Raw genomic sequence first — 10,369 nt, forward strand, 5'->3', positions numbered from 1 at the left:
TAGGAGTCTCTTTGCACTGGGAATTCTTCATACTCCCGTTGATTATGACTCATTTGCTGATATTAACTGCCTTGCACAATGATTTTGAATATACAAATATATAAAGATATGTGGACCTCATTGATACAAACAGTTCCATTGAAACAAAGCAGTGGAAATTTTTAATTTGATACAGAGTAGATACATCGAAGTATAGCAGGCTAGATTTGCCATCCTTGACTGTTGTGGACTTAATGCAACTATGCATCTCATGGCAAGAAACTCAGGCTACAAAAATTCTTCAGCTGTGTTTAAATCATCCAATATTTCAGACTTGACCTCTTCTGGGAGTGCAGCAGATGGGCCTGCCTTTGAGTAGAAGCTGGCTAAAGACCTGATTGCTTTCTCTAGCATAGCATACGATTCCTGCAAGTGGGATCACTAGATCAAGGATATGAAGCAAGCAACTATAAATTATTAAAATTTCAACAGTACAACAGTTCATACTAGCCATAAAAAAAAATAAATAAATAAATCTAATTATCTTTTTATTAACATATTTTAAGTAGGAGCAGTAGGTTTTCTACACAAGTGCCTTTCGAATTTCCTCTGTAAAGACCTTTCAACTATAGTAAGTTAGCAATATTTCAGAAAGTTTACCAATCGATACTAGACAAAACATGGGTTCAATATAATACCTAAAAATGGAAGGGTGTCAGGGTCTAGTTTACTTCATCAGAAGTAACGCAAGCCTGACATGAAAGCGTGATTATGGTTCTAAATGGTTACTTCAGTAGAAAAGTTTAAGGGGGGAGTTAAATATGTTCCAACTTTTCTACCAAACTGAATGTGATATGGATCGTTAGGATTGCATCTAGTGAAGACATGCTATTCCTGCTCATGGACTGTAGAAAGTCCATGTGTTCAATATAGATTAGAAGGTTTCAAATGATACCTAGACTCCAAAAGACATGCATTGTTACCTTATTTCCTAATCTTTTCAGCAAAGTGTTCTGTTCTTGTATGATAAGCAGTTGATGATAACTGGAGAGAGCCTTTATACTAAATCAAAAATAAAAAGGAAAAAGAAATGAACATATACTGAAAAGAAAAAAAAAACTGTAGGGCACAAGGACTGCTAATTTATATCAAACATGATGAAAATCTCAGAATAGCCTTTAAACAAGTTTGTAGTTCAAAATATCACTATCAACGTGATTTTGTAAGAGGGCAGGTACCCTGAAACAGAAAATTACCATTGTGAATTTTTGCAGCAATTAGATTAAAAATAGGTCCAAATCGGCTTTATCTTTTTAGAGCATGCCACAATAATACTGGACCCTGAACTGCAACATTGCAAGATGCCTATAATACCAGAACAGTTATCCTTCCTTATGAAGAATAAACTTACATGGAGAACCGTAACTACAGGAATCCACCTTAATAATGATGATGTTTCATAGTGCTAGGAAACCAAAAATGTTTTTGTAAGTTGCATACCTCGCTGACTACTGTCTGCTTCCCTCTCCAACTGCTCAAATACTCTCGGATTGACTCCTTTGCTGCATCTGCAGTTCGTCTAAATTTAGCAATATCCTTAGGGTCTTCCTTTAATGACTCTCGTAGTGTCTTCACAACCTCCCTTGCTGAATTCAAGTAAGCCTTTGGTAACACTTTTCCTGATTTTATTTTCTCATTAGGATCAAACAATGACTTAATGGCCCCAACAACACCTTTTTCATCATCTTCTTGGCCATTTGACTCATCTTCAGCCCATACTGGCAATGGCGAAAAGCCACCATTGAAAGTTAGAATGGCCACCAGTGAAGCACCACTACCTACTAAAACATGGCGCCGACTAGATGGAGATTCTTGTGAAGGTAGCACAATGTGACACCTGGATTTCAGTTTATCTGTTATGTCGCAGAAAAACGGTCAAGAAAGACAGGAGGTACAACTCAGAACAACTGCATCAAGGATGGTAGCAAATGAAGACATTTTTACTATTTACTTATTACAAAAAGAAAATAAATAACGGGATGCATGGAAAATAATGCATGAATTAGGATATCAGGTAGGCAGACTTGCCAAAATATGATGCAAGTGGTCTGATGTTTATGCTTAGGACTGTCCTTCAGCAGACAAACAAGAATAGCAGGCATTTGTACACCAAGATGGATTATCCGTTACGAGGAACAATGGCGAGAATTAAACTCTAGTCTAGACTGACAATGTTATAAAATTATTTATTCAATTTTCACTGCAAACATTGTTGGGACACTGCAGGCATTGTTGGGAGAAATAACCAATCACTCTATCGATTCTGTATATCATCAGAAACTCAGAATATACATTAGTAAAAATGAATTCCAATTTTTGATAAAACAATGGAGAGAACTCCACCCCACACTATAGAAATGATTAATGCAGGAAAATACATACTTACATTCATGAATATACGAGTTTTTCTCAATTGGTTTAGGAATCATTGGGGGGCATATCTTCATTGCAAGAAAGACAGCCATCCTCATTCCTTAACCTCAATCCGAGTCAAGTAGCTATATCCAGTGCATCCTACACACAAAAAGCCAGCCAATAAGCACAAATCTTTGTTTCAACTACAGAGTTAACATTTTGTCCACATATTCTCTAAGAGATACAAATAACTTCCAAAGGCGAGAAATTAAAGCCCTAATTTCTTGCAAAATACATGTAAGTTCACCATCCTTCTCAGATTTAACTTTCAAATGATCCACAGCATCCCAAATTGAGAGTTGTAACTTTACCCACCATTCTTTTCCCTTGAGTTTCATTACTTGCCTCTCATTCAAAAAAGATTAATTTGACACCAAACCAACCCCAGAACCCCACAAAAAACTTCTGAAAACCCAGGAGCCCTTTAATTAGAAACAAAAAAAAGGACACATATGAGCAGAATCAATAAGAAGAATAAACACAATGTTGGTGAAGAGATTCCAAATTCTTCATAAGCATAAGGGCATGCAAAACGCATAAATAAGAAGAAGAATTAAGCACAAAAATTGGTGTACAGAGCAAACGTCATACCTCACAGACTCCTCTTGCCCTTTCTTTCTCTGCCTCAGCTTCTGGGCTTTTGGCTCGTTTTATCCAAAAAGGCCGCGGCAGGAGCTTCTCTTAAAAGGAGGGTAAATGAGTCATTTCGCCTCGGAGGTTGTATTTATCAAATCGCAAGAACCATCCAACGGCTCTTTTCGCCTTCAGAGAACGGGTCCCACGGAAAATACGGTAGTCCCGCAACACTCGATAACCTCACTCTAGGGTTTTGGGTTTCCCCTTCCTCATCCTTTAAAACCACGGCTGCCTACTACCGTAGCCCTTTCTCTCATCTCCGTTTTTCTCTGAGCCCTAATCCTAACCCTAGCCATGGTGAGTGGGCTTGTTTTCATTTCGGTTAAATCAATTATTGTGTCGAATATGGTTGTTTGTTGTTATGTTAATGAATTGGATTTTGCAGTCTCTTGTTGCAAACGAGGAATTTCAGCACATTCTTCGTGTGCTCAACACTAACGTCGATGGGAAGCAGAAGATCATGTTTGCCCTCACTTCCATCAAGGGTATTGGTCGCCGTTTCGCCAATATCGTCTGCAAGAAAGCCGATGTCGACATGAACAAAAGGTCATTTTTTTCATCTCTGATCTCTCCACTTTTTAAACTTCATATGGAACTCGGATCTAGGATTTAGCTGAATCAGATATTCATACATACGATATGAACATATTATCAGTCTGTATTCTTAAATTTGAGCTGTGGAATCATGGTTTTTTATGGGCTAATTTAATTTGACTTTGGGAAATTTGTTGTTATCTCTTTCCAAATGATATAGCGTACAATCTCAGGAAAAAGGGATTGTCTATTGACTCTTTTGAAACTCTGGATGGGTGGTATTGTTAAGATAAAAATGAACATTGTTCGATTTTTTTTTTTGAAACATCGGAAATCTGTTGACGGGAATCAGGAATTCCTGTAAATTCAACTGCTAATTAGTCATAAAATTTTCATTTGTAAATTTTTCGAACTCAAAATGAACATGAGCTGCATGTGCTCTCTTTGCATGTTCGAAACATTGGAACTCTATGGTGCGTGCTAGAATCTTTTTCTCAGTTCAGAGACTTGCAAAACCCAAATTTCTATATTGTTTTATGTCATCATCGGAATCGAATTAACTTACATGCTAGTTTGGTAGTAGATGGATTTTGGTCTCTACTTTCTATTCTTATTCTTTGTTATATTTGACTTTTTGGCATTACTAAAATTTTCTAAATGGTTTACTTTAGAGCTGGTGAACTATCTGCTGCTGAGCTCGAGAACCTGATGGTGATTGTGGCGAATCCTCGTCAGTTTAAGATCCCTGACTGGTTTCTGAACAGGAAGAAAGATTACAAAGATGGTAGATATTCTCAGGTTGTTTCTAATGCATTGGACATGAAGCTCAGGGATGATCTTGAGCGTTTGAAGAAGATCAGGTAATCCATCCTTTTTTCATCTATTACTTTTATCACTCTCTGAAGAACATGGTGCAATTTTTTTTTTCATAAATTCCTAAAGTCATCAAATTTGCATTTTGGATCGAATTGAACTTTCTTTGTGGCTAAATCTCTAAATTTGATTCATAGTGGTTATTTCCCTGGGAGAATTTAGGTATTAAATTTGAAGGTTTCATCAATGGTGTAATATACTATAATTTGTTTTTCTCAAAAATGCTTGGAAACATTTGACTGGACACAGCTTCTTGCTTACATTTTGATGCTCTTTGTTTGATCCTTCTGTGAGAAGACTGAAAATTTAGAATAACTTTTTTATGTTTAACATTTGCAAATATTGTTTTATATTTTATAAAACTTTGTCCCTCCATTTAGTTGTTGCTCATAAGGCAGACCAGATAACCCCCACAATTCAATGCCTTAGATGTTTGATATGTCAATCTTGTTGAGTTTGCTTTTCTGTTTTGGCTAACATTTTCCTTATCTATCAATAATAAGATGATGGTTATATATGAGCTCGGCTACTAAGGCAGCAACAATTCTTTTATTGGTTCTTCTCAATTTCTCTTTTTCCCCTCTATTTAAAGTGTTAATTGGAATTCACTTGAGCCCGTAAAAGGGTTTTAACCATACCGGGACTTAATAAAAAAAACCTATAAATTTTATACTGAAAGACTAAAAAGCATAGAACTCATTAAAGTTCATTGAATATTGGGGCTTAAGCCTTTTATAAATAGATATCAAGGGCCCACAAAGGCCATAAATCCATTAAAACCGTTTTCATATCTAAGGCTGAAGCTGCAACAACCTTGAGGCTATAGTCTTAAGGCTATGAGCCTCGACAAGGTGAGGCTTAAGCCTCGATTACCATAAATGAGGTTATAGGGCTCTAGGCTAATTCTTAGAGCCTAGCCTTTAGACTAATTTGTAGAGCCCCATCTTGAGGTAAGCCTTAAGGCATAAGCCTCAATAGCCTTTTAAAACACAAGTCAAGGCTTAATAAATTTCATCGCTATTGATTTTGGGTTTACAATCTTAAAAGAACTATAGCAACACACCGCTCTGAATTGTTTTTAAAAATTTATTTTTTGTTAAACTGCTCGCAAGCATTGCCTACTTATTTTCACTGCATAAGTATCCATCTGTTTATAAGAGGTAATAGGGGCAGTTAACACTGATATCATCTTCAATGGACAGGAACCACCGTGGTCTTCGACACTACTGGGGTCTACGTGTACGTGGACAACACACCAAGACAACTGGCCGCAGAGGGAAAACTGTTGGTGTCTCAAAAAAGCGTTAAATCTCCCTTTCTTGGATTTCCTGTTCCTCCTGCGAATTTTGTTTGCTTTCCAATTTTTCTCAAGTCCATCATGTCTCTAGTATGGTTGTTCAGGTGAATGCATATGGTATTCCCGTTTCACTTATCTTTCATCAGTGTTCTCCTCGATTGCTTGATAGTTATTCAAGAGAGGGTTTTGGTATGGTATTCGGTTACATTAATCGCTACTGGTAGTGATAAAAGAGGTCTCTGGATTTGAATGTTCATTCATTCGCATGTTAATTTTGGATTATTCATTCTTGCAAGCACCTTCACTCACAATTCATATCACGGATTGTGTCTCTACTTATTTGGTTCTTGTTGGTGTAACCTCACGCAGGGTGGCTTCCATAGAAATTGTAGATGGGTCAAAACGCATCCCACTCAGAAGGTTTGCCTTACAGAATGCTTACATGAATGTAAAAATTCTGTGACTTATACTAAAAACATAATGGTTTTTATTTTTAAAAATATATGATAAATTATAATTTATAATTATTTTTTGTTTTTAAAGATAAATAATAAAAAATGTATTCGAACAAAGCACTTTTTAGTTTTTACTTTATTTTGTTTTTGGATTTTTTTATTATAATCTTTTTTCAAGTCAACTCTTCAATAGATAAATATAATATTATTTTGTTTTTGTTAATATGGACAATAGATTGTTTTAAGGTGTTTTTAAAATCTTTTGTCATAATAAAATTCTTATCTTCATATTTGTAGAATAAGGATTTTTTTAATTCTTTAAAATAATAAAAATTTAAAATGTATGTCATTTCTGTGAACTATGAATATTAAAAACATTTTCTTTATGTTATGTAAGAAATAATTTAGAGATGATCCAAATGTTTTATTAAGTGTCTTTGGATATATTTCTTATTGTTTTTAGATGAATAGAATTTATAAAACAAGGTATGGATGCATAAGTTTAAGAGCCATGATTCTAAATATTCGTGCAAACACAACACAATAATATTATTTGAAGATAACGTTGCATACCTTATAGATGAAAGAAGATCATATTAAAATAAATAGAATCAAACACAGTTCACCATTGATACCACCATGCAAAAATTGACATTATCTTCTATTATGTATACTCTATGAAGCCCTACTTCTTCCATGATATGTTGTTCTTTTATACACAAATTTCATAAAAGTGGTAAAATTGATGTTCAACAAATATATTCAAATGATTACCTAATAAACATTTGTAAAGACGTTATCATTTTAACATTCAGTATGAGGGGTGGCATATTTATAAAAGAAACATATGCAAGGGATGTAAGCACATTGGATTTTCCTTTATTCATGTTTTCTCTTATTAGGTTTTTCTCATAAAGTTTTTTTGTACTCCTAATTTATTGAAACATTAATAAGAATATTGTATTTTTTTTTCTTTCACCAAGTTTTTCTCATAAACTCTTTACTAGCAAGGTTTGTTGCAAGTTTTCTTGTGTAACAATCTATATAAGTTAGAATTTTGATTGTTAACTAAACTAGACACATAATTGCAAGCATAAAATAATGAAAAGTAAGAGATTTTTAACATGATTCGGCAATTAATGTGATTTTTACGTCTATAAAGTGCAACAACGCTCAAGAATTCATTAATCAAACAAACAAGAATGGGTATAATGGTGAAGCTCTTACTCTCTTCTCAATTGTGGTTACATTCTATTTTTTTTTTCTCTATATAAAAAAATAAAAGCCTAAATTATAAGAGGGTTAGAATATAACAGGAGCAAATTCATCATTCAAAAATAAATAAATAATTCCAAAAGGCATTGCCCCCTTAAACCCCTATGAGTTTGTTGGGTAATTCGATCCCCACAAGCTCAATCATAAGCTTGACCCCCGACATCCCCTATGAAGCACAACAAGATCAATTTTGGTTTCATAATTCAACAATCTTCCACTTGAACACTAAAACACAAGTAAGCATTCTCTTTCAATTATTAATAAGCATAGTACGCTCAAACAACCCGTACTCACCATTGGCCCGCCAAAACTACGCACAACTCCAGTTTCTCTATTATCATTGTTTTGGTCAACATGTCAGTTGAATTCTTCCTATCTTGTATCCTCACAAGTGTTAGCACTCCATCTTCAAACAAAACTTAATGAAGTAATAACAAAATACTATATGTTTAGTCCTTAAATGAAATGTTGAATTTTTAGCCAAATGTTTTCCATTTTGGCTATTACTATACAAAACTTTCATTACCCATTTGACTCCTAACTTTGCTAACAAACTCACCAACCAAATAATCTTTTTGCTAGCTTAATAATTGTAAACTTTCTAAGTTTTGATTAAGAGAGATGACTTGTTCTTAAATTTTGATTGCATGATTTTGAATCAGTTCAAATTTTCTTTGTGTAACAACCACATACTCTATTTCAATTGTAGGTAAAACAACAATCTTCTACGATTGAGAAATCTAACTAATAGCAATAATACCCAAAGTGAACATGTACCTTACAATGCTTCTCCTACGGTCTATCTCACCAACAAAATCAGCATTCACATATCCTTGCAATTTCAACTCACCACTTCTGAAGCATTAACGCTTTTTCTATAATACAAGTAACTAAGTATTCATTTCAATACTTCCCAATATTGCTTACCTATATTTGACATGAATCTAATCGTAATGAGACACCATAGCATACATCAAACTTCTAATGGCTAAGGCACCTTAGCCATGAAGTCTTTTTCCTCGTCTATTTGTGGGCAATGCTCCTTAGACAAGTTGAAGAGATTTGTTAAAGATGTTCTAACTACCTTAACATCACTCATGTTAAACATTTACAATATCTTATGAACACGCTTAACCCAAGATAACAGCACAGTGTATGTTTGTTTGTCTTTACTAATCCTCATCCCAAGTATCTACTTTATTGCAAAGTCCTTCGCCTCAAACTCATTGGACAACTGTTTCTTCAATTTGTTGATTTCATCTAAATTTACACTAACTACTAACATATCATCAACATGAAGTAGCAAAATAATGTAATTAGAATCACTCAACCTTCCTGAGATAACAAAAATAGTTTGCATTGCACCTGAGATATCCATTATTTTGCATGAAATCATTGAACCTTTTATACCACTATCTCGGGATTTGTTTTAACTCATATAGGCTTTTTGTCAATCTACACCAGATTTTATTTACTCTCGGGATTTGTGCTTTAATAGTGTTGATGGTCTTGGATTGATCAAGTTGTTCTATTGATTGCTCTTGCCCATAACTACTTTAGCAACCTTGTCTTATATATACATGTTTCTAGCTCTCTTAGTCAATGTCTTGTTCATTCAGTCTACTATAACATTTTGTTAGGGTGTCCCTAGCATAGTCTTCTCCCATTTATTTTCATTTTCATAACATATATTCTTGAACTTAGAGCCTTCATACTTCCCACCATTATTAGACTATAAATTCTCGACTGTCATACTCATTTCATTATCCACTATTGCTTTCTATCTCTTGAATACATCAAACATCTCTGATTTGTGCCTCAAAAAATATACTCATGCTTTCCTTGAATGACCATCAACGAAGGTCACAAAATAAGATCTTCTACCAATTGATGAAATTGAAGTGAGTCCCTAAACATCTATGTGAACTAACTTAAGTCTTGCTTCTTTTAGAGTTCTTATAACCTTCTTAAAGCTAACTCTTCTTTGTTTCCCAGATATATAGCTTTTACACATATCAACGTGAATTAACTTTAAACATGACACCTTCTCATTCAAGTGCTTAATTTCTAACCCCTTAGTACTCATGTGGTTGGGCCTCAAATGCCACAGATTCAAATCTTTTGTGCTCCCAACAATTGTAATAAACTTACATCTATTTGTTGTCATGTAAAGAGTACCACTTTTCTTGTCACAAGCAACAACCATCGCTTCTCATGAGATTTTCCATATGCTACCTGCAAAAGTTGTTAGATAGTTATCTTTCACCAACAACCCAATAGAAATAAGATTCTTCCACAAGTTTAAAACACGCCTCACGTTATATAGATTCTATACAAACCCATTCAATTTGATATGCACTTCACTTTGCTAATAAGATCGCGCATATGGTAATGACCTAGATACATTTTTACCAAATTACCTAAGACATTCTCAAATAATTTTTTACTTGAGGTTGCATGAAGTGATGCCCTTGAATCCAACACCCACAATTTTGCCTTGCTCTCTAAAGAGAAAATAAAAGCATTATCTAATTATTTCAACACAACATTTGCAGTAGTTTTGTTGCCACTATCATTATCCTTTCTTGTCAACTTTGAATTCATTATGATAATATCTTGTTTTTGCAGCTTTTGTTGTTGTTGGAACTATGTGGTATGGTTCAACAACTACCCCAATCGAATTACCACAATGCCAACATTCAATATCTTTCTTACTCCTCCATTGTTGGGAATTTCTTGATTTTAACCTATTTTCCTAACAAGAGATAAAAAATTTTATGACAGATTATTCTCCATCTGTATCGTATAAAAAGAAAAATTCGTGCCATCAAATTTCTTGATTTTG

The 10,369-nt window shown here is 34.2% G+C and overlaps 2 protein-coding genes across 4 annotated transcripts; one reads left to right on the forward strand and one right to left on the reverse strand.

Annotated features, from left to right (window-relative positions):
- Positions 1–79: 79 nt before the first annotated feature.
- Positions 80–3,126, reverse strand: LOC117914303 (photosystem II D1 precursor processing protein PSB27-H2, chloroplastic). Of its 3 annotated transcripts, none has more exons than XM_034829574.1 (4): positions 3,046–3,126; positions 2,426–2,553; positions 1,480–1,892; positions 80–405 (listed from the first exon to the last, which is right to left on the reverse strand). In XM_034829574.1, the coding sequence occupies exons 2-4, from the start codon at positions 2,508–2,510 to the stop codon at positions 268–270; spliced, it is 636 nt and encodes a 211-aa protein (XP_034685465.1). In that variant the 5' UTR covers positions 2,511–2,553; positions 3,046–3,126; the 3' UTR covers positions 80–267. The 3 variants fall into 3 exon arrangements, with proteins under 3 accessions (XP_034685465.1, XP_034685468.1, XP_034685467.1); XM_034829576.1 differs by lacking the exon at positions 3,046–3,126 and adding an exon at positions 963–1,041 and having other exon boundaries at positions 319–405; positions 2,426–2,987; XM_034829577.1 differs by lacking the exon at positions 3,046–3,126 and having other exon boundaries at positions 1,480–1,876; positions 2,426–2,964.
- A 152-nt stretch (positions 3,127–3,278) lies between these two features.
- LOC117914304 (40S ribosomal protein S18) lies at positions 3,279–6,050 on the forward strand. Its single transcript, XM_034829578.1, has 4 exons — positions 3,279–3,387; positions 3,476–3,636; positions 4,296–4,484; positions 5,700–6,050. Exons 1-4 carry the CDS (start codon positions 3,385–3,387, stop codon positions 5,803–5,805), a joined length of 459 nt encoding a protein of 152 aa, XP_034685469.1. The 5' UTR covers positions 3,279–3,384; the 3' UTR covers positions 5,806–6,050.
- Positions 6,051–10,369: the final 4,319 nt, after the last annotated feature.

The sequence above is a fragment of the Vitis riparia genome, chromosome 5 (assembly GCF_004353265.1).
Source record: "Vitis riparia cultivar Riparia Gloire de Montpellier isolate 1030 chromosome 5, EGFV_Vit.rip_1.0, whole genome shotgun sequence".
Taxonomy (NCBI): Eukaryota; Viridiplantae; Streptophyta; class Magnoliopsida; order Vitales; family Vitaceae; genus Vitis; species Vitis riparia.